The 23,052-nt window shown below is 39.5% G+C and overlaps 1 protein-coding gene across 7 annotated transcripts in view; it reads left to right on the top strand.

Moving 5' to 3' along the window:
* KIF1B (kinesin family member 1B) overlaps positions 1-23,052 on the top strand; it is a 148,993-nt gene that overhangs the window by 13,067 nt on the left and 112,874 nt on the right. For all 7 annotated transcript variants that reach the window (XM_055582354.1, XM_055582352.1, XM_055582351.1 and 4 more), the window contains exon 2: positions 928-1,108. In XM_055582354.1, the coding sequence (XP_055438329.1) occupies positions 1,003-1,108 (106 nt within the window). In that variant the 5' untranslated portion in view covers positions 928-1,002. The remainder of the gene's footprint in view (positions 1-927; positions 1,109-23,052) is intronic.

Genomic DNA, 23,052 nt, shown 5'->3' with positions numbered 1-23,052 from the left:
GAAAATGTTCAGTTTTCCCTGTGGCTTCATTCAGTAGTGAAATGTAGTGAATTGATTCTGCCATGGGTCAGAGGATAGAACTTGGGTCTTTTGGAACTGTCTCTGATTATTGTACAGGATCGTTGTGAGGGCCAAATGAGATACTTAAGAAAGGGGTCATCAAAGTTAAAGGAAATCCTGGATACATACCTATAGGCAAAGAAGCTAGCTTATCTCTGTCCTTTGCTGTTTAAATATACACTGTGTAACTAGATGTTTCAAACTGAAATTAAAATATAAAAAATTCAGTGCATTTCTTTAAAAGCAGGTAATAAGTTGTTTTGCAGATGGGTAGTTTCTTGTGTAGGAACCTTCTTTAGCAGATAAACAATTTTTCCCATATATTATTGGAAATTGATCCAGAAAAACAGAGAGTAAATAAGATGTTTGTTATTTTGCAGTTAATATTTTTTATCGTTAAGTCTAGGGACTTTTTAGGTATGGTAAATAGATAATGGAACAGGAAAACAAATTACAATCTTTAACTTTCTATCTGATAATTTACTGTTGAGAATATAAGGTTTGTGGGGCTTCCCAGATGGCACAGTGCTAAAGAATCTGCCTGCCTGTGTTAGAGAACGCGAGTTCAGTCCCTGGGTTGGGAAGATCCCCTGGAGGAGGAAATGGCAATCCATTCCAGTATTCTCACCTGGAAAATTCCATGGACAGACGAGCCTGGTAGGCTACAGTCTGTGAGATCACAAAGAGTCAGACAAGACTGGTGACTGATTTATTCATGCACACATATAAGATTTATAGGGAAGAAAAGGGATGAGATTTTTAGAAATGGAAACAAATAGTACTAAGATTTAATAGCTCTTCTGCTCAAATTAGCCTTGTTTTCTTTAATTCTGCCTATCTTATATGAACTTTTTTTCTTTTTTAAAGGAAACTTGAACATAACTTCCTGAGAAGATTTGATTCTTTATTTCTGGACTTCGTATATATAACAAGACCATCAGAATGTCGGGAGCCTCAGTGAAGGTGGCTGTCCGTGTTCGGCCCTTCAATTCTCGAGAGACCAGCAAAGAGTCCAAGTGCATCATTCAGATGCAGGGCAACTCAACCAGTGAGTGCATGCTGTGTTCTGTCAGTCCTGTCTCATCTTCCTGTCCTTCCCCCTTTCCTTCTTGCTGTCATCAAAATAAATGAACATGTGGCTAGTAACACTTTGAACTTTGCTGTTCTGAATGTTCCACTGAATGTTTCCCCCTGTGATTTTTGCTGTAGCATATTTAAATATTGGCTGTTTATCTTCTTTACAATTGAGAATTCCCTAGAAAACTGAATGAATGTAGCTAGTGTTATTAAGTTGAAATCTTAATGATAGTGAAGGTGTAAGCAGTGATTTTTAGTAAATGATGCTGTGAAATATACCTTATTGAGGGTGCAAGATTGCTTTACTTCCTTGATTTTCAATAGTACTTGAGCTTGCCAAGATGGTCTTAACAGTTACACTGCTTCCTTACGATGATTCTTTGAGTTGAACAACAGATATAGCTAAAGCAGATAATAAGCTTGTAAATTATTACTAAAAATGATCAGTCCTTGCTTCCTGGTTTGTTTCTCTGAACTATTCCTTAGGTGAAAAATGACAGAAGCTGGAGTTTTTGGTACTTGCATTAGTTACTTGATGTGGGTCTGTAGGCAAACTATTACTTAAATAATGGTAAGTTCTACCATTTTAAAGCCTGTAACTTTGGGATAAAGTAGAATTGTTCTTTGAGACCCAAGTTAATGCTAAATATTTGAGGAAATATGCTTATCTGTTTGTGGGCCAGTGTTCTGTGTGGAGGATTCTCCCAGTGGGAAATAAATCTATATGTTATGTTTGAGGTGTACAATGTGGTGCTTTGACATGTTTATACATTTTTAAATGATCAACACTATCTAATTAGCATATCCATCACTTTTCATAGATAGTTACCTTTTATTTTAAGGTAAGAACACTTGAGATCTACTCCTTCAGCAAATTTTACATAAACATCATTAACCATAGTCACCGTGATGCACTTTAGGTCTCCAGAACTTTGTACCCTTTGATCAATGTCTCCTTTTCTCCCCCAGCTCCCAGCCGTCACTCTCTATTACTGTGTGTTTGCTGTGTGTGTATATATATATATATATATATATATGCACACACACACACACACACACACACACATATTCCCCGTATACAACTTTGAACTTTCTTTTGCTAACACATTTTTCTGAACTTGCTAAATAGGACTTGCAACATTCTATTTTTTTGAAAAAGGGTCAAACGTTGGAGTCTAAACTGCAGTACCATTGTTTGTGTTTTACATTTCCTTGTCAGTTGTGCCAGTGATTCTGTGAATTATATATCCTATGAATAATTGTAAAAGAAAGATGCAGAATTTGGTATTATTCTCTAACTAATGTTATATTCTTAAATGTCACTCATCGAGGCTATGTTCTTATTTCTATTTCATTTTAAGAATTAAGTTTTACACAGTATATAACTAAATCCTTGGACAGGGCCTTGCTAGCCTTCTCTATATCATTCTGGTTTTAGTACAGGTGCTGCTGAAATGAGCACATTAAATTCTGATTATTGAGCCTCTTGTTTCTTTCTGAAAAATGCATTTATTTATAACTTAGTATGGAGGCATTTTTGACTGTTGGTGTTGCCTGTAAATGTCCTGGTATATCACAAGTTCTTTTAAAGGGTGGACATTAGGAAATCCTGGATCAGGAGCCAGAATTGATTCCAGAAAGGTCTACTTTTCTCTGATCAGTTTTGTATACTGACTATCCAGGAGAAATCCCCAGTATCATGGAGATGGAGTTTCATTCATGGTTGGGATATTGGTACTTTCTTTGTAGAGTTGGAAATCTTATTAAAACTTTTAAGTAGAGAGGGAGTATTAAAAGACCATATCCATGAATGCAAAAGTCATATGATAAAAATAAAGGAAAATGCTTACTAGCACAAGTAATAACACTAATGTTTTTCCTTGATGAGTAATCATTTTAGAATGCCCACATCTTAAATGGATTATATGTTTCTAGTTTTGTCAAGGTCAAATAGCATTACCTACTGCTACTGCTAAGTCACTTCAGTTGTGTCCGACTCTGTGCGACTCCATAGACTGCAGCCCACCAGGCTCCCCCGTCCCTGGGATTCTCCAGGCAAGAACACTCGAGTGGGTTGCCGTTTCCTTCTCCAATGCATGAAAGTGAAAAGTGAAAGGGAAGTCGCTCAGTCGTGTCCGACCCTCAGCGACCCCATGGACTGCAGCCTTCCAGGCTCCTCCATCCATGGGATTTTCCAGGCAAGAGTACTGGAGTGGGGTGCCATTGCCTGCTCCGAGCATTACCTAATTTCCCTCCAATTTTGATTTATTTTTGTGAATAGGTAGGACATTCACAGGGTATGAATTTCAAAAAGTATGAAGAGTATACAGTACAATCATTCCTCTTACCCCATCACATAGGCAACCAGTTCCTCTTCCCAGAAGTAACTTCAAGGGGGGATTTCCTTTGAGAGATAGTTTAATTAGTAGCAGGTGTAATAATAACTTTTCCTTCAGTCTTGACTGCATTGTAAACACACGAATAAACTTGATATTTATATCTTGTCAAAATTGGTTTTTTGGTGTTTTTTTTATTTGTTTGTTTGTTTTTGAGATTTTGGCATGAAAGGATATCCAAAAAAGTTAATAGGTTTTATTTACTAACAAGTATCTACTATATGTGTAATGATATGCTAAGTACTAAACAGATGTAAAAAAGCTAATCTATTGACTGTTCAGGAGTAGGTAGCAAAATTAAAATTTTCTGTAGTTCTGGATAGTTACGTGAAATGGATTTGGGTCCACTTGATTTTCTTTGCTTTTTTTTTTTTTTTTTATCATCTAGGTTAAAAACCTAGTTTCAGTTCAGTTCAGTCGCTCAGTCGTGTCCGACTCTTTGCGACCCCATGAATTGCAGCACGCCAGGCCTCCCTGTCCATCAGCAACTCCCAGAGTTCACTCAGACTCATGTCCATCGAGTCAGTGATGCCATCCAGTCATCTCATCCTCTGTCGTCCCCTTCTCCTCCTGCCCCTAATCCCTCCCAGCATCAGAGTCTTTTCCAATGAGTCAACTCTTCGCATGAGGTGGCCAAAGTACTGGAGTTTCAGCTTTAGCATCGTTCCTTCCAAAGAAATCCCAGTTTACTAATGGCTAATAAGAAAGGTATTAGTCTTCATTGTATCTAAGATATATGGCTGCCGTTTTTACTTTATTATTTTGATGGTATAGACAATAATGTTAGTTTGGGGGAAAAAGGTAAAATTACCCAAATACTGATATTCACTCTGAATGAAAGATTTCAGGTGTTTTCTCTGGTAGATTGCAAACTGAAGAAGGAAATAAGATTCCTGGTTGAACATTTTCTAAGGATAGGGCCATAAATTTTGGAGTTTTGTTTACTCGTTCTTGTTTGTTTCCCACAAAGATATCTCCAAAATTATTGAAAATATTTGTCTTTTGATGAAATATTCAAGAATAAATGCTTAGTTTTTATTAAAAGTAATTAATGTGGTTAGAATAGACTTGCGGAAAAAAAAGTAGACCTGGGCATATTCTACTATACTCCTATGAAAACCAGCCTTTGGATCAGCTTAAACACCATGCTGAACTACCAATGGTTTTTCTATCATATTTTGTCCACATCCTTTCTAGACAGCAGTCTAAGTGGCTCTGATCTGCCTTGATCTTTCTCTTCCTCTTTAACACATTAAGCATGCATGTGTGCTCAGTCACTCAGTCATGTCCAACTCTTTGTGACCCCATGGAGCCCTGCCAGGCTTGTCTGTCAGTGGAATTTTCCTGGCAAGAAATACTGGAGTGGGTTACCATTCCTACTCCAGAGGATCTTCCCCACCCAGGAATCTAACCTGTGTCTCCTGAGTCTCCTGCATTAGCCAGTGGATTCTTCACCACTGTGCCACCTGGGAATCTCCTGTAACACATTGCCTCTTTGCATTTAAACATTCTCCAGGAGAAATTTGTGACTTTTAAAACAACATTAGTCTCCTGAAACAAAAACCCCTCATTAGCCTTAGAAAAAGTAGTGTTAGTTTTCTAGCTGAATGCTTTGTCATGGTTCAGTAAGTTTGGGGTAATTTTGGTTCCTCTGAAAGGTGTTTGTTCTTCAAAAGCTAATTCGCTAATTGTATCAGAGACATTTTCCTCTAGAATTTTTGGCGTTTTTCAGTTTTCTGCTGTTTTCTATTTTTTTTCCCCTTCAATTTTATATGGCATTTTCTTAGTAATTTGACTAACACGTAATCTAAATAACTTCTGAGTGAGAGATTTTACGTGAGCCAGTTTGTTATATTTAGAAAGTATTAATGGCTTGTTTTTTAAAAAAATTGGGCTTAAGATTGGGAGAGAGCATGGATTTGGAACCTCGAATTGTTGCAAAAAATGAAATGAATTTGCTATAGCCACATGTGTTAGCTGCATTAAAAGACTGCTATGCTGGCAAGCGGGCCTGGACTGCTGCTCACGGGGATTAAAGCTGATTGTAGATGGAATGCAGTGGAATGTTCCTGCCATAAGGTCTCTTATGAAAAAGTAGAAGAGGGTGAAGAGTACTTTAGGGAATGTGCCAGAGTTGAAAACTGAGTAGTGGCAGTTTTATTCAAGCACTTTCTGGTCTCAGAGAGAGTGTTTTCCATGGCACAGATAAAGGTTACTGCCTTGACATTTTGAAGACTAGAGTGCATACAAATAGCTTTGTTTAATAATACCCCGTTATATTCTAAGTTTCTCCCACTTTGGAAGCATTTTTTATTGTCTAATTACTTTAAAAAAGGAAAATGGGAGAAAATTAATGCTCTTACTGCTCACATTTATGGTTAGGTTATGTTTGTAAATCTGGAGACTTTGAAACTGCATAAATTCCCCTCTGATCTTTGGCTTTGTTTTTAACCGTAATAGTCTGTCTCCAGCCCTTTAGTAATTCCCCTTCATATTTTTATTAATCTTCCTGAGCCTGGGGTCTTTTATTTATTTTTTCCTTAGGCCCAGGTATTAAGGTGGGATAAAAGAAATCTTGGGGTTTTTTTTTCCCTGCTGATTACTTACATTGTACATTTTAAAAGGCTTTTTTTATTCACACATGTGCATTTCTAAACCACATGCTGCACATCACAATTGGTACAGAGAATGACTTCATGTCCATTAATGAAAATATGGAATGGGGGAAGGACTGGGACAAAAGGGAGCTTGGCAAGGAAGACTTTTGAAAGGAATTCTTAAAAATCTGTGTGCTTTTTCTGGCATAAATTAATATAACTGCACGAAAATAAATGGGACTTGCCTGGTAGTCCGGCAGTTACAACTCCGTGCTGCCAGCACAGGGGGCCCGGGTTTGATTCCTGGCCAAGGAATGAGATCAGCTTGGGTACCAGTAGCACTGAATTTTTTAAAAAATTCTGACATGAAACACTTTTCCTGTGGTCCAGACTTGGCGCTAGGCTCCTCCTCACCACGGGGGACAGCCACACCCTTTCTCTCTGAGTGTGCATCTCTGCCTTGCTTCTTAACTAAACAAACCACTTCTCTGTGTGCTCTCCCACTAGTTGCTGTGGTGTGTCTCTAATAATAGACTTTGTACCTGCAAAAAAAAAGAGAAAGACTTGAGCTATAGCAGTGACCTTTCATTGTGTGTGTTTGGGATGGAGAAATAAAGGTGCCCCTGAAATGGTATTATATTTACTCAGTTGGGGTTGATTGAAACCAGTTTTGCCCTTTAGAATGACTTTTGGAATGGGTTGATAAAGGGAAGGTCCAGGTGCTGCACTGTCTGTTGCATTCTCACAGTTCTATTTGGTACTCAATGATTTCTCATATGGCAACTTACTAAACTGACGTTTTGAAATGTATTCCTGTTTCTTAGGTTTTTCTTATACTGGATGAAGTTTATGGTCTTAAGGAAGGGCATTAGATTGCACCCTCTACTAGAGGAGATTAATTTTTCTGTAACTAAGTGAGCACATTTTTTTTCTTTTTAATTGGAGAATAATTGCTTTACAATGTTGTGTTGGTTTCTGCCATACATCAGCATGAATCAGCCATAGATATGCATGTCTCCTCCTCCTTGAACCTCCCTTCTACCTCCCCCCTCCACACCGCCCTTCTGAGTTGTCACAGAGCACCGAGTTGAGCTCACTGTGTTATACAGAAACTTCCCACTAGCTATCTATTTTACCTGATGCTGGGAAAAATGAGGGCAGGAGGAGAAGGGGATGACAGACAATGGGATGGTTGGATAGCAACACTGGCTCAATGACATGCTTTTGAGCAAACTCAGGGAGAGAGTGATGGACAGAGAAGCCTGGCATGCTGCAGTTCATGGGGTAGAAAAGAGTTGGACATAACTTAGTGACTGAACAACAACAACAAATATATATGTTCCAGTCCTACTCTCTCAGGTTGTCCCACCCTCTCCATCCCGCCTGTGTCCATACGTCTGTTCTCTATGTCCGTGTCTCTATTCCTGCCCTGCACATAGGTTCATCAGTGCCATATTTCTAGATTCCATATATATGCATTAATATACGATACTTGTTTTTCTCTTTCTGACTTACTTCACTCTGTATGGGGCTTTCCTTGTGGCTTATCTGGTAAAGAATCCACCTGCAATGCGGGAGACCTGGGTTCGCTTCCTGGGTTGGAAAGATCCCTTGGAGAAGGGAAAGGCTACCCACTCCAGTATCAGGTGGCAAAGAGTCAGACATGACTGAGCGACTTTCACTTTCTTTTTTCTTTTCACTGCGTATGACAGGCTCTAGGTTTATCCATCTCAGTAGAACTGATTCAGATTTGTTCTTTTTATGTTTTGTTGTTGTTTATTCTCTAAGTTGTGTCTGACTCTTTGCAAGCCTATGGACTGTCACCTGCTAGGTTCCTCAGTTTATGGGCTTTCCCAGGCAAAAATACTGGAGTATGTTGCCATTCCCTTCTCTAGGGGTTCTTCCCCACCTGGGGATCAAACCTGGGTCTCCTACATTGCAGGCAGATTCTTTACTGTCTCAGCCACCAGGAAGCTCTATGTAGTCAGCAAGAACAAGACCAGGAGCTGATTGTGGCTCAGATCAGGAACTCCTTATTGCAAAATTTAGGCTTAAATTGTAGGAAGTAGGGAAAAACACTGGACCATTCAGGTATGACCTAAACCAAATCTCTTATGATTATACAATAGAAGTGACAACTATTTAATTCAAGGGATTAAATCTGATAGAGTGCCTGAAGAACTATGGACGAACGTTCATAACATTGTACAGGAAGTGGTGACCAAAACCATCCCAAAGAAAAAGAAATGCAAGAAGGCAAAATGGTTGTCTGAGGTGGCCTTACACATTGCTCAGGAAAGAAGGGAAGCAAGAAGCAAAGGAGAAAAGGAAAGATATAGCCAATTGAATGAATGCAGAGTTCCAGAGAATAGCAAGGAGAGACAAGGAAGCCCTCTTAAGTGAACAGTGCAAAGAAATAGAGGAAAACAATAGAATGGGAAAGACTAGAGATCTCTTCAAGAAGATTGGAGATACCAAGGGAACATTTCATGCAGAGATGGGCACTATAAAGGGCAGAAACGATAAGGACCTAATAGAAGCAGAAGATATTAAGAAGAGGTGGCAAGAATACACAGAACTGTATTAAAAAGGTCTTAATGACCTGGATAACCACCATGGTGTGGTCACTCACCTAGAGCCAGACATCTTGGAGTGTGAAGTCAAGTGGGCCTTAGGAAGCATTACTACGAACAAAGCTAGTGGAAGCCATCTGATGGAATTCCAGCTGAGCTTTTTCAAATTCTAAAAGATGATACCGTTAAAATGCTACACTCACTGTGTCAGCAAATTTGGAAGACTCAACAGTGGCCACAGGACTGAAAAAGGTCAGTTTTCATTCCAGTCCCAAAGAAGGGCAATGTTAAAATTGCTGTACAATTGCACTCATTTCACATGCTAGCAAGGTAACACTCAAAATCCTTCAAGCTAGGCTTCAACAGTATGTGAACTGAGAAATTCCATATGTACAAGCTGGATTTAGAAAAGGCAGAAGAACCAGGGATCAAATTGCTAACATCTGTTGGATCATAGAAAAAGCAAGGAAATTCCAGAAAAACATCTACTTTTGCTTCATTGACTACATCAAAGCTTTTGACTGTGTGGATCACAACAAACTGTGGAATATTCTTAAAGAGATGGAAATTCCAGGCCTCCTTACCTGCCTCCCAAGAAACCTGTGTGCATGTCAAGAAGCAGCAATTAGAACTGGACATGGAACAAGGAACTGATTAAAAATTGGGAAAGGAATTCATCAAGGCTGTATATTGTCACCCTGCGTATTTAATTTCTAGGCAGAGTATATCGTGCGAAATGCTGGGCTGGATGAATCCCAGGCTGGAATCAAGATTGCTGGGAGAAATATCGACAACCTCAGATATGCAGATGATACCACCCTAATGGCAGAAATCGAAGAGGAACTGAAGAGCCTCTTAATGAAGGTGAAAGAGAAGAGTGAAAAAGCTGGCTGGAAACTCAGCATTCAAAAAAATAAGATCATGGCATCCAGTGCTATCACTTTATGCCAAATAGATAGAGAAAAAGTGGAAACAGTGGTAGATTTTATTTTCTTTGGCTCCGAAAATCACTGTGGATAGTGACTGCATCCACGAAATTAAAAGATGCTTATTGTAATTCAACTATTTTTCAATAAAGTATATATATATTATGGGGAAAAAAGGTACTTGCTCCTTGGAAGAAAAGCTATGACAAGCCTAGACATTGTATTAAAAAACAGAGACATCACTTTGCTGACAAAGGTCCATATAGTCAAAGCTGTGGTTTTTCCAGTAGCCATGTACTAATGTGTCAGTTGGACCAGAAAGAAGGCTGAGTGCTGAAGAATTGATGCTTTTGAACTGTAGTGCTGGAGAAGACTCTTGAGAGTCTCTTGGACAGCATGGAGATCAAACCAGTCAGTCCTACAGGAAATCAACCCTGAATATTCCTTGGAAGGACTGATGTTGAAGCTGAAGCTCCAGCACTTTGGCCACCTGATATGAAGAGCTGACTCATTGGAAAAGACCCTGATGCTGGGAAAGATTGAAGGCAGGAGGAGAAGGGGATGACAGAGGATGAGATGGCTGGATAGTATCATCAACTCAATGAACATGAGTTTGAGCAAACTCTGGGAGTTGGTGAAGGACAGGGAAGCCTGGCATGCTGCAGTGCATGGGTCGCAAAGAGTCGGACACAACTGACGACTGAACAAAAACAAAACACTTTTAAACATGCTATAGCATTTAAAAATTTTTTGTTTATTTTTTACCCTATTCTGAGTCTTCAGTGCTGCTTGGGCTTTTCTCTAGTTTTGGCGTTGGGGGCTACTCTCTAGTTGCAGTGCTCGGGCTTCTCTTGTTGCAGAGCACAGGCTCTAGGGCGCTCGAACTTCAGTTACTGCAGCACATAGGCTCAGTGGTTTGGCTCCCAGGCTCTAGTATACAGGCTCAATATTTGAGGCGCATGGGCTTAGTTGCTCTGCAGCATATGGAATATTCCCAGATCAGAGATCTAACCCATATCTCCTGAATTGGCAGGCGATTCTTTACCACTGAGCCGCCAGGGAAGCCCCGTCAGATTGTTTTTTGTGGTTGCTTTTGGTACCTAAATTGTTGTATTCAATGGGAATATACATTTAAAGGCAGAAGCAGTTGAGCCTGTCATTAAAGGAGGAGGCCATTGGTATTATATATCTGGAATTACTTTTTATTATAATGTATAATTCAGAGTTCTTTAATTATCTAAATAAGTTGTTTTCACATCTAGATTGTGAAACAGCAAAGAGGGAAGACTGAAAAAAATCTTTTAGGAAACCTGCTGCTTTGCATCTAGTCAAAAGAGGTTGTCTTGATTAAATCCAGACTATACTTCAGGTGGCCTTTTTGTATGCATATGTTGCTTTTTTCAAAGGGGAAAACAACCATGCCCAGTTTTGTTGTTGTTGTTGTTGTTGTTTTTCCAATGCCTTCTTTGTGATTCTCAAGAAATATTTTGGAATTCATTTTTTTTTTTTTTTTAGTTCATTTTTGAAAGTCTGTGCCAACATCGAAGTGCTTATTGCTTTTGGTAGCTTCCCAGTGAAGTGTGAAGCACTGCAGTGAGAGCTAGGAAGTCCGGAGCAGTTAGAGACTGAGAAAGGAAGGGGCTGCTGCTGCCTGTCATCTCGTGGGCCAAGTTGATTTTTGAAGATTTAATTTTTGGTCATATATCAACAATGTGCTTATTTTATGAAAAAACATTTCTATTGGGGTAAGAACTGTTCTTGGCTGTACTGTGTAGAGATGAATGCTTTGTACAATAGGTGGTAAGAAAAAGAAATAAGAAATTAGGTCCTTGAGAGCATCTGTGGGAATTGAGATTTTTGTTATTCAGCAAGCATAGGCTGGGAGGCAACTAGGGACCCAGAGTGTGTTTAGTCTGAGAGTTAAGTGATCAAAGCAGTGTGGTGACCTTTATGAGGCTTTAGGAGAGAGATCTGAATAATTGAGGGGCAGGGCCAGGAAAGATAGAGAATGTCTGGGAAGCCTCTTTTGTTTTGGCAGAACAGAAAACTGTAGGGCTAGAATTAGCAGAAGCTGTACAAATGAGGAAATGATTTAACTACAGTTACTGTTTCCCTGTGACATTGTTCAGGTCTGATTCCAGAGTTCCTTTTGTAGCTGTGAATAAAACAGAGAAGGTAAAATTGGTGAAGGGGGAAACAAAAGCAGCTTTTGCTTTTTAAATTGCCTTTTAGTGGGGGAAAAACCACCACAATTACCAGTTAACACAATAATAAACACTTAAGCTGTGCCAGCCACTATTAGGCCCTTACAGACTAACTCATTTAATTATCAGAACAGTCCTATGGCAGATACTCTTATTTTCCCCATATTACAGATGAGGGCATGAATTCTGGTTAACTTGCCTGAGGTCTCACATTTAGGACTGAGAGAAATAGAAAATGAACTGGTGCTGTCTTACTCCAGAACCCTCATTTTTTTCCTTTTAATTGAAGTATAGTTGATTTGCCAACATCTGCTGAATCATAGAAAAAGCAAGGGAATTCCAGGAAAACATCTACTTCTACTTCATTGACTACACTAAAGCCTTTGTGTTGATCACAGCAAACTGTGGAAAATTCTTAAAAGAGATGGGAATACCAGATCACCTTACCTGCCTCCTGAGAAACATGTATGCAGGTCAAGAAGCAACAGTTAGAACTGGACAGGGAACAACAGACTGGTTCCAAATTGGGAAAGAAGTATGTCAGGGCTGTAGGTTGTCACCCTGCTTATTTAAGCTATATGCAGAGTACATCATGAGAAATGCTGGGCTGGATGAAGCACAAGCTGGAATCAAGATTGCCAGGAGAAATATCAATAACCTCAAGTGCAGATGACACCACCCTAATGGCAGAAAGTGAAGAGCAACTAAAGAACCTCTTGATGAAGGTGAAAGAGGAGAGTGAAAAGCTGGCTTGAAACTCAACATTCAGAAAACTAAGATCATGGCGTCTGGTCCCATCACTTCATGGCAAATAGATGGGAAAACAATAGAAGCAGTGACAGACTTGATTTTCTTGGCGTCCCTAATCACTGCAGATGCACTGCAGATGGAGACTGCCGCCATGAAATTAAAAAGTTTTTGTTCTTTGGAAGAAAAGCTATGACAAACCTAGACAGTGTATTAAAAAGCAGAGACATCACTTTGCTGACAAAGGTCCATCTAGTCAAAGCTATGGTTTTTCCAGTAGTCATGTATGAATGTGAGAGTTGGACCATAAAGAAGGCTGAGCGCCGAAGAATTGATGCTTTTGAACTATGGTGCTAGAGAAGACTCCTGAGAGTCCCTTGGATTGCAAGGAAATCCAACCATTCAGTCCTAAAGGAAATCAGCTCTGAATATTCATTGGAAGGACCGATGCTGAAGCTGAAGCTCCAATACTTTGGCCACCTGATGGGAAGAGCCAACTCATTGGAAAAGACCCTGATGCTGGGAAAGACTGATGGCAGGAGAATGGGGTGACAGAGGATGAGATGGTTGGATAGCATCACTGACTCAATGGATATGAATTTGAGCAAACTCTGGGAGATAGTGAAGGACAGGGAATCCTGGAGTGCTGCAGTCCATGGGGTCACAGAGTCCAACACAACTGAGCAACTTAACAGCAGCATAGTTGATTTACAATGTTAGTTTCTGGTGTATAGCAAAGTCATTCTGATATATATATCTCTTCTTATATCTATTTTCTTTTTGATATTCTTTTCCATTATGATTTATTACAGGACATTAAATAGAGTTCCCAGTGCTCTGTAGGACCTTGTTGTTCATCTACTTTTATATATAGTGCTTTGTATCTGCTAATTCTGAACTCCTAATTTATCCCTCTTCTACCCCCTTTTCCCCTTTGGTAAACATAAGTTTGTTTTCCATGTCTCTGAGTCTGTTTCTGTTTTGTAACTACGTCCATTTGTGTTATATTTTAGATTCCACATATAAGTGCTCTCATATGGTATTTGTGTTTCTCTTTCTGACTTACTTTTTAATACTCTGAGATTGAGTGCATAGTTGACCCTTGAATATCAAGGGGGTTAGGTTGGCGACCCTCAGCAGTTTAAAATCGGCCTATAATCTGTTGACCGTTTGTATCCGTGGTTTGCATCCATGGATTTAACGAACCCTAGATTGTGTAGTACTGTGTATTTACTATTGAAAACAATCCACATGTAAGTGGACCCATGCATTTCAAACCTGTGTTGTTCAAGGGTCAGCTATGTAGTAAACATATACAGTACAATTTATCCTTTTATAAGATTTAGAATCTAATTTTGTTATTTTAAATGATTAGGAAATTTTATGATTGTTGGTCTTTTGCTCAAATCTACTTTATGGTAATATACGTTATACCATTTTAATATATTTTGAAAATACACTATTCTGTGTTGGGAAGAAGCTGCTTATGGGGTTTAGTTTTATGGTTTTGGATATAAATTTAAGAAAAATGCCATATTTCTTAAATTTGGATATAGAAAGCTTTTGGAAATGGAAGTTGGTGCTGAAGATATCACTGGGATTTTTAACAAACTCAAAACATGCTGTTTTAGAAAAGTTAATTTACTCTGATGCCACAATGATATGTTAATTGTAGTTGCAGGCAAAATCTTTAATAGTTTGCCAACAACAGTGTAATTGCTACATAGAGACTTTGAGATATTAGATAAACAAATTTATTCTGGAGAATAAAAGGGCTTTTTGAGTACAACTCTTGTTTTGACTGCCTTGTTTTCTAGGACTTAGTAATTAAAACATTATGTCTGCATCTTGATGCTGAAGTAACAAAGTTGGAAAGAAGGCAAGGGGAAAAAGGGGGTTAATTTGGGGGACTTAGCAGTCTTTTAAAAGCTAGTTTTGACTTGAAGGGACTCCAAGAAAGAGAAGATGGTCTTATGGTTCATCAATAAACTAAAACCTATAGAACATTTTATGGAAATCATTTTAAAGGCATTTCCATTTATCTTGGATAAGGGTCTTCAGGCCTTTACATGAAAGATGCTATCCTCTTCTCTCTTCTCTAGTTCTCCTAAGGTAAGGGATATCAGCAGGAAGAAAAAAAAGTTTGAAGACAAAAGGGGCAAGGTGTGAAAGTTGCAGGGGAGGATAAATAAATGTGAAGTTATCTATCCTGTGGACTTGGGGAAGATACAATCAAATCAGACCTTCAGTTCTAAGGCTGCCTTTCTGATTTATAAAGGGAGACTTAAGGAAACAGCCTTAAAACCAGATGAGATGTGGATGGTGATGGGAACCAAGGCCCAGAGGTGAGGATGAGTAGAGTGAGTTATGGGGACATGAGTAGATCACCTGAACAAAAAAGACTCTTCCTCTGGGGAGTCCAAAGATGGTTATGATGATAAACACTAATGACAGTCGCTAACATAGCCTGACTTCCTTTGTCTCTTGTCTCTCAGGATCCTGTCCTCTCCTGATTGCCTGCCTTCCTCACAGGCCATTCTCTTCTCTTACCTTATTTCCTGTGTTGAATGTACACCAGGACTTCGTCTCTTCTCTTTGATATCTTTTCTGTCTTCAGAGAAGACAGACTCCCTAGGTGATTTCATCTAGGCTCAAGGTTTTAAATGTCTCTGAGGTGACAGTAACTCTCAAACTCATTTCTCCAGCCTGAACCCCTTTTTAGAACTCTAGACTTGTCTACCCAACTGCTAACTTAACTGTACTTAAAGGTCTAAGACGTTATCTCAAACTCAGCATGTCTTCAACAGAACCGATTTCCCCTCCTCACCCAGCTCAAGTGGCTCTCCTTCATTCTTCCAATTCTTTTAGTTTCTTAGACCAGAAATATTGGAGTCACTCTAGTCTTCTCTCTTTTTCTTACAGGCCATGTGTAATTCATCAATAAATCAATTCTGTTTTCTCTGCTTTCACCATCTCTCCTGAATCTGGTTACTTTTTATCATTTGCACTCTTGTCCAAGAACACTCCAGTAGCTTCCTGTCTTTCTCCTTCTGCTTTTGTTCCTATGCAGTAGCCAGAGTCCTATTTTAGACATGGCTTAAAACTCAACATTCAAAAAACTAAGATCATGGCATCCAGTTCCATCACTTCATGGCAAATAGATGAGAAAACAATGGAAACGTTGACAGACTTTACTTACTTGGGCTCCAGAATCTCTGTAGATGGTGACTGCAGCCATAAAGATGTTAGCTCTTTGGAAGAAAAACTTTGACAAACCTAGGCAGTGTATTAAAAAGCAGAGGCTTTACTTTGCCAACAAAAGTCTGTCTAGTCAGAGCTATGGTTTTTCCAGTAGTCGTGTATGGATGTGAGAGTTGGACCATAAAGAAAGCTGAGTGCCAAAGAATTGATGCTTTTGAACTATGGTGTTAGAGAAGATTCTTGAGAGTCCCTTGGACTGCAGGGAGATCCAACCAGTCAGTCCTCAAGGAAATCAGCTCTGAATATTCATTGGAAGGACTGATGCTAAAGCTGAAGTTCCAATACTCTGGCCACCTGATGTGAAGAATGGACTCATTGGAAAAGACCCTGATGCTGGGAAAGATTGAAGACAGGAGGAGAAGGGGGTGACAGAGGATGAGATGGTTGGATGGCATCACGTACTCGATGGACATGAGTTTGAGCAAGCTCCTGGAGTTGGTGATGGACAGGGAAGCCTGGCATGCTTCATTTTGTGGGGTTGCAAAGAGTCAGACATGACTGAGTGACTGAACTGAACTGAAACCTCATTGTTTCACCCCTGTGCTTTAAATCCTTTTTTGGTTTCTTGTCACTTTTAGAATATAACTAAAGATTCTCACCTTGACGACACGATCTGGCTAGCTCTCTGACTTCGCGGGTCATTATTGTTTATACTGGTGGTCCTGCAGTACCCTAAATGTCCTGCAGATCCCTGCTCAAACATCATCTTCTCAGACGTGGCAGTCTGCCTATTCTCATCACTCCTCCCACCTCCATTGCCACTTTGTATCTCCTAACTCTTCTTTACTTTTCTTCACCAGGTTATACTATCTCTCTTAGTTAACTGTCTGATTTCCTGGTTAGAATGTAAGCTCCTTCAAGGCAGGAACTGATTTTTCACTGGATACCTTCTTGCGTGGGGCATGGTAAGCACCCAAATATTTGTTAAAGAATATTGTGAATATTTACTTTATGCTAGGTCCTGAGCTAAAACTCTTGACGTTAATTGGTATCCAACAATTCTATAAAGTTAGGCTCTATTATTATACCCAGTTTACAGATAAGAAAATTGGTGCTTACTGTTTATTATGTGCCGAGTTATAGATGAACCCTAGAATGATATTGGATACTCACAGTGAGGTTAGATCAAATCTTCTATAGTATTCTATTTTCTTCATTGTTAAAATATTTAATAATAATGTCTTCTAGAAATATTTCCTAGATCATCATAGGTTTTGATTATTGAATATTGGGTCAAATTGTAAAACGAAATTCCATTTTGGATCAAGAAACACAATGGTTTTGATATAGACCTTTCTTTCTCCTGGCCCCCACAAATGCCACACACTGGAACTTACGGGTTTCTGTTGCCTGATGCAGTTCTCATGGGAGTTTTTATGTAAATGGCAAGCAGAAGTTCCCAAATGTTCTACAGTGGTGGTTGTGTTCTGTGTAATTGGCCTCCATGCTTCCATTCATGCTTTCTTCTAGTCTTTTCTCCATGCTGTAGCCCATCCATCACTGTAACCAAGTCACTCCAGTGGCTTCTCATTGGGCAGGGATGCACCCGCTCCTTGGAGTCTGCCCATGATCCTGAGATTTTAGTGCTTTTCTACTCTTTGCTGCTCACTGCACGTGAACTTCACCTGTCAAACCAGTACCTGTGATTCACAATCTTCTTTTTGCCCCAGGCCTTCTTAGTGGAGTTCCCTGGCCTGGGATGCACCTTGCTCAGTGGTTCAGAGCCTTGGAGCCAGATGGTCTAAATTCCAGTTCAGGCTCTGGCCTTGGGGAGCTCAGGCACTCCAAACGTGAAGTGGAGATGATGATTGCATAAGGTTATTGTGCGGATTAAATGAGTGTGTCCACGTGATGTGTTAGCACGGTGCTCAGGACATACGAAGTGTTCGTGCTCAGTCGTGTCCAACTCTTTGTGGTCCTATGGATTGTAGCCCACCAGACTCCTCTGCCCATGGAGTTTTCCAGACAAGAATACTAGATTGCCATTTCCTACTCCAGGAGGTCTTCCTGACCCAGGGATCAAACTCTCATCTCTGTGTCTCCTGCATTGGCAGGCAGATTCTTTACCCCTATTGCCTCCTGGGAAGTGTTGGCTAATATTATCAGCACTGTCTTCTACTTATCCTTCAGCCTGGCTTTCTCTTTCACCAAGTCAGAGTCTACTGACTACAAAGTGTCTGTTTTTTGTATATTTCCTTTTGTATATTCCTGTTTATATGTTCTTACAGGACCCAATGCTTGGGTAGCATGGATCTTGCCAGAATTTGAAAGCATGTATTTATTTTGTGGGATTGTATGTCTGTCACCTCCATTGATTCTGAGCTCTGGAAAGGCAGAAAGAACTCTTTTGCTTGCCGTCACATCCCTAGCCCAGTGCCTGGGACATAGTTTGTACTTCATAAATGTGCTCAGTACATGTGCCCAATGAAGAAAGGGCTGCTTAACTTTTCCTTTGTTCAATTAGGATCTTGGAATCTTCTGCAATAACCCTTCCTTTGAAAAAGAGTAATGTTAGTGTAGAAACTAGCTCTGTTTCAGACTTGGGAGCTCATTGAGTATGCGTACGCAGGGCAGGGACCACTGGAAGACAGGCAGAAAGATCAGGAGCATGGACTTTTCTGGATGGATGCTGTTGGGACAGTACTTTTGTTGAAGGGCTTTGAATGATGCACCATTCTGGTTGTAGCTGTGATACTCAACAGTGATTCAGCCACTTCCTGTTGAGTCTCTGCTCTGTGCTGGGCATTGAGCCAGATGCTGAGCGCCTCACCCTTCTAATTGAATGTATGTTTCAGGGGAACTACTTGGGAAGGTGAAACTACTTGAATGCTGAGAACTTGGCATTTATTTACATCTTCTAGTGTTTATGATAGGGCAGTGCCTCTAGGGTGTGTGCCTTGTGTGTGAGATCAAGAATGTGTTTCATACCTACATAAGAAGTCTCACGCAAAGCAAGCTTATCATGTCTAGACCATAGGAGAAAATTCTGCAGCAATAGATTTCAATGGTAAGATACCTCTGTCTGCCATGAGATTCTGAATTTCCTGTGAAATACAAACTGTAAGCTGTTGTGTTGTTGTTTAGTTGCTAAGTGGTGTCTGTCTCTTTTGCAACCCCATGGACTGTAGCCTGCCACACTTCTCTGTTCGTGGGATTTCCAGGCAAGAATACTGGAGTGAATCGTCATTTCCTTCTGCAGGGAATCCTCCTGACTCAGGCAGGGATCAAACCTGTGTCTCCTGCTTGGCAGCGGGTTTTTTTTTTTTTTTTTAATCACCAAACCACTGAAGAAACAATTCTGAAGACCTGAGGAAGAGGGTTTTTCAATACCCATTCCACCCTTGTGCCTCCACCATATGACTGTCCATTATCCTTGCCTTTCCTGCTGTCCTCCATCAGTAATTCTTCTTATGCCTATACTATTTAAAACCTGGTCATTTTTCCCCTTGTTCCTGGTTTACCTACTACTGCTGTTTCCTAGAAACTGTATTTCTGTTATCTGGGTTGAAATTTAGATACCTCCTTCCCAGAGATTAATGATTCTTGCCAGAAGCTGAACACGTTGGCTACTCAGGGAGAAGACTCAGGAAGTAAGTGGTGTTGAGAGAGCTACCTTCCAGTTCACACATAAGCATCACCTACTTACCAAGTCAGCACTGTGAGTGATATAGAAAGAGGAGTCATGGTTTCCAGCCACAAAGAAGTGACAATCTATAAGGAAAGATAAAACTAACAAATTCATTGGCTCTTTGGTATATGTTGAGTATCTACCATGTGTAAGGCACTTTCCTGGTACTAGAGAGTAGAGCAGTGAATGAAACAAATTCTGGTCTCATGGAACTTACTTTCACCTCAGTGACTCATATAATAAGTCAGGTACTTATGAGAGCAATGAAGAAAAATCAGGCAGGGTAAGAGGATGGAGAGTGAAGTGAATGCTGATTTAAATTGGATGATCAGAAAAGGGCCCTGTGATAAAAATGATGTTCATTTGGAGACCTGTGTGAAATTGGGGGCATGTGCTGGTCAGATACCAGGGAGAAAGCATTCCTGCAGAGTAGTAAGTATGGAGACCCTGAGACGAGAATGTGTGTCTAGTAAGAAGGCCAGTGGGACTGGAGTGAAGGGTGCCTCTTTGGAGAGGAGGTTGCGGAGGGAGTGGAGTTTTGTTCAGTGTACGATCGGAGGGTTCCCTGGAGGCTCATCTTAGAGCTGGTCTGGATTGCGTCTGAGAAGGATCATTACCTTCAGAGGCCCAAAGGATAGTGGGGAGCCCAGTTAGGAGGTGTTGCATCCAGGTGGGAGAGAAGGTGGCTTGCACCAGGATGGTGATAAAGGTGGTAGTGACAAGTTGTGGGATTCTCAGTACATTTTCAAAATAGAACTGACAACATAGATGAGATGTGGAGAGGGAGAGAAAAAAGTCATAAGTGATTCTATGATAGTCTACAGGAAATTGCTAGTGGAGGTGGGTCCAGATCTGGAGTACACAGTGTGTCTAGAGAAATCTTGATAGAAGAGGAGGCCTCGGGTGTAGAAGGAGTCTTGAAAAGCTGTGTGAAATAATTTTATATGAAAGAAAGCACCATGAAGTATAGTGCAGCACTTCATAAAATAGAATTACGTTTAACTCCCGTCCTCAAAATATACCAGGAATCCTTTCCTTGAAGAAGAAGTATTGATTTATCCTAGAGAAAGCCTGTACACTGATGACACTTGACCCTGGGAGGCATACTATATTTGTAATACCTTTTGCATTGATGAAGATATGGTTTAAATGTTGAACATATTCATTAATTGCTATAGTTCCACGCACATGTGAATGCTTTTAGTTCAGTTCAGTTGCTCAGTCATGTCAGACTCTTTGCAACCCCAAGGACTGCAGCACACCAGACTTCCCTGTCCATCACCAACTCCCGGAGTTTGTTCAAACTCATGTCCATCGAGTCGGTTATGCCATACAACCATCTCATCTTTTGTTGTCCCCTTCTCCTTCCTTCAGTCTTTTCCAGCATCAGGGTCTTTTCCAATGAGTCAGCTCTTCACATCAGGTGGCCAAAGTATTGGAGTTTCAGTATCAGTCCTTCCAATGAATATTCAGGACCAATTTCCTTTAAGATTTACCAGTCAGATCTCCTTGCAGTCCAAGGGACTCTCAAGAGTCTTCTCCAACACCACAGTTCCAAAGCATCAATTCTTTGGTGCTCAGCTTTCTTTATGGTCCAACTCTCACATCCATACATGACTACTAGAAAAACCATAGCTTTGACTAGATGGACCTTTATCGGCAAAGTAATGTCTCTGCTTTTTAATATGCTGCCCAGGTTTGTCATAGCTTTCTTCCAAGGAGCAAGTGTCCTTTAATTTCATGGCTGCAGTCACCATTTGCAGTGTTTTTGGAGCCCGAGAATGAGAGACAAATTAAAAGCCCTGCACACTGTGTTTTGGCTCATTTGACTTTGATACAAGAATCACTGTTTTAAATATTGCCCAGTCTTTTCAGTGATAGAGTTCTCTCTCTATTCGGTGAAAGTTGATAAAATTTATTGCTTTTTTTTTTTTTAACTACTGTATTTTTAAATACTGTATACATGTATTTTACATGTATACTGCATAGGTATATACTGTTTTGGTTTTTCTTTTTTGTTGTTTTTCATGAAAATGGTGCAGGATTTAATGAAATTAAAATTATATGTGACCCATGGAGGGCATTCATCTGAGTGCCTGCTTGATGTAGGGCAGCACAGAGGATCCATAAGACATGGTCCATGTACTGAAGGGATTTTTAATGGGGAAGGAGCACCAGAGATTTGATGTCACGTCTCAAGGACTCCAATATAGTATTGATTCATTGACTCTTGCCAAGAAGTTGAATTCTTGTATTATGCATTAGCTTATTTTACCAGTAAACTTTTCTCATAGAATATGGGTTATCATACCCATTGAGGGAATTTAAAACAAGATAAAATACCTAATTTTGAAAATTAGCATTTGTGTAGTGCTTTCCTCATTTAATCCTGTGAACTAGGTATTACCTCAGTTTTAGAGAGGATACGAAAGTGTAACAACACCCAAGGTTGTAAGAAAATCTAAAAATATTTCTTGTTCTTACTGATGCTGGTCCTCTGATTACAAGTCCTATATCCTTTACACATGTACACTCTCCTCTCTCCCCTCTTTTATTAATGCTTGGAGACATCCTGTTTCTTAGTTGACTTGAAGTGAGTTAGAGTTTAGCTCTTCAGAAAGAAAAATCCTCTGGCGCATCCTATCAAAATGTGAATTCATTGTCTATGAGCTCAAGTGCTGTCATTAATATTTTATCTTTATCACAGTTTTTTCTCTTTACAGAGTTATAGAGTCTTAAAATTTTTTGCTAGTAAATATTTAATATATTCAAGATAATATATATGTAATATATATGTAAATATAAAGAATAGTATAAAACAACTCTTTAACTGCTTCCCATTCTAATATATGGAAATAACCTATGCCTTCTGAGTGTGCCTACATTCCCCCCACAACAGGTAACAAGAACATTGAATTTTGCATTTTTCCAAGGTGTTTTATTTCATTTAGCAATTAAAAATTTTAAAATATTGTGGGTAAATTTCATCTTGTTTGACATAACTGTTAACATAAATGGCTCTTTAAAATTCTGTTTTTATTTATTTATGTTCAAGTAAAGATACTTTTGTTAATAATAAGGCAGTTATTTAAAAGGCAGTTTGATGTAGAGTATTCAGAAGTAGAAATAAAATGTTGTACACATGAACTTAATCTAATGCTGTAAACCAGTATTCAATAAAATATAAACATTCAATAGAAATTTGAAAAAGAAAAGGTGTATCTCTCTTATCTTTCTTTGTATACCAAACACAATACACAGCAAATGTGCCCCCACCCCCGCCAAAGTTTGTTAAATAAATTCATGCATCTGTGTGCTGAGTGGAATACGTAATAGCTGGAAAGCAAAAAAATAGATAAAAATAAAAAGCAGCTTGATTTTGAAGCTGGAAGTTAGGAATATTTATTAGTTTCAAAAGTTTCAAAGATCAGGGAGAAGGGTCTGTTAAGGAAGAGGAAAGGATTTTGTGTGATTCAAGGAAATTAATCGCTGGAGTAGTTTTTCTTTGCTTTACTAGAGAAAGGAGAGCAAAGGGGCAGGATTGGCACACTTGCCCTTTCTTAAGTTGTCCTTGGCAGCTTGG

This window comes from Bubalus kerabau, chromosome 5, assembly GCF_029407905.1.
Source record: "Bubalus kerabau isolate K-KA32 ecotype Philippines breed swamp buffalo chromosome 5, PCC_UOA_SB_1v2, whole genome shotgun sequence".
Classification (NCBI taxonomy): Eukaryota; Metazoa; Chordata; class Mammalia; order Artiodactyla; family Bovidae; genus Bubalus; species Bubalus kerabau.
Note: the sequence above shows the minus strand (reverse complement) of the source record. Positions and strands in the feature narration are given on the sequence as shown.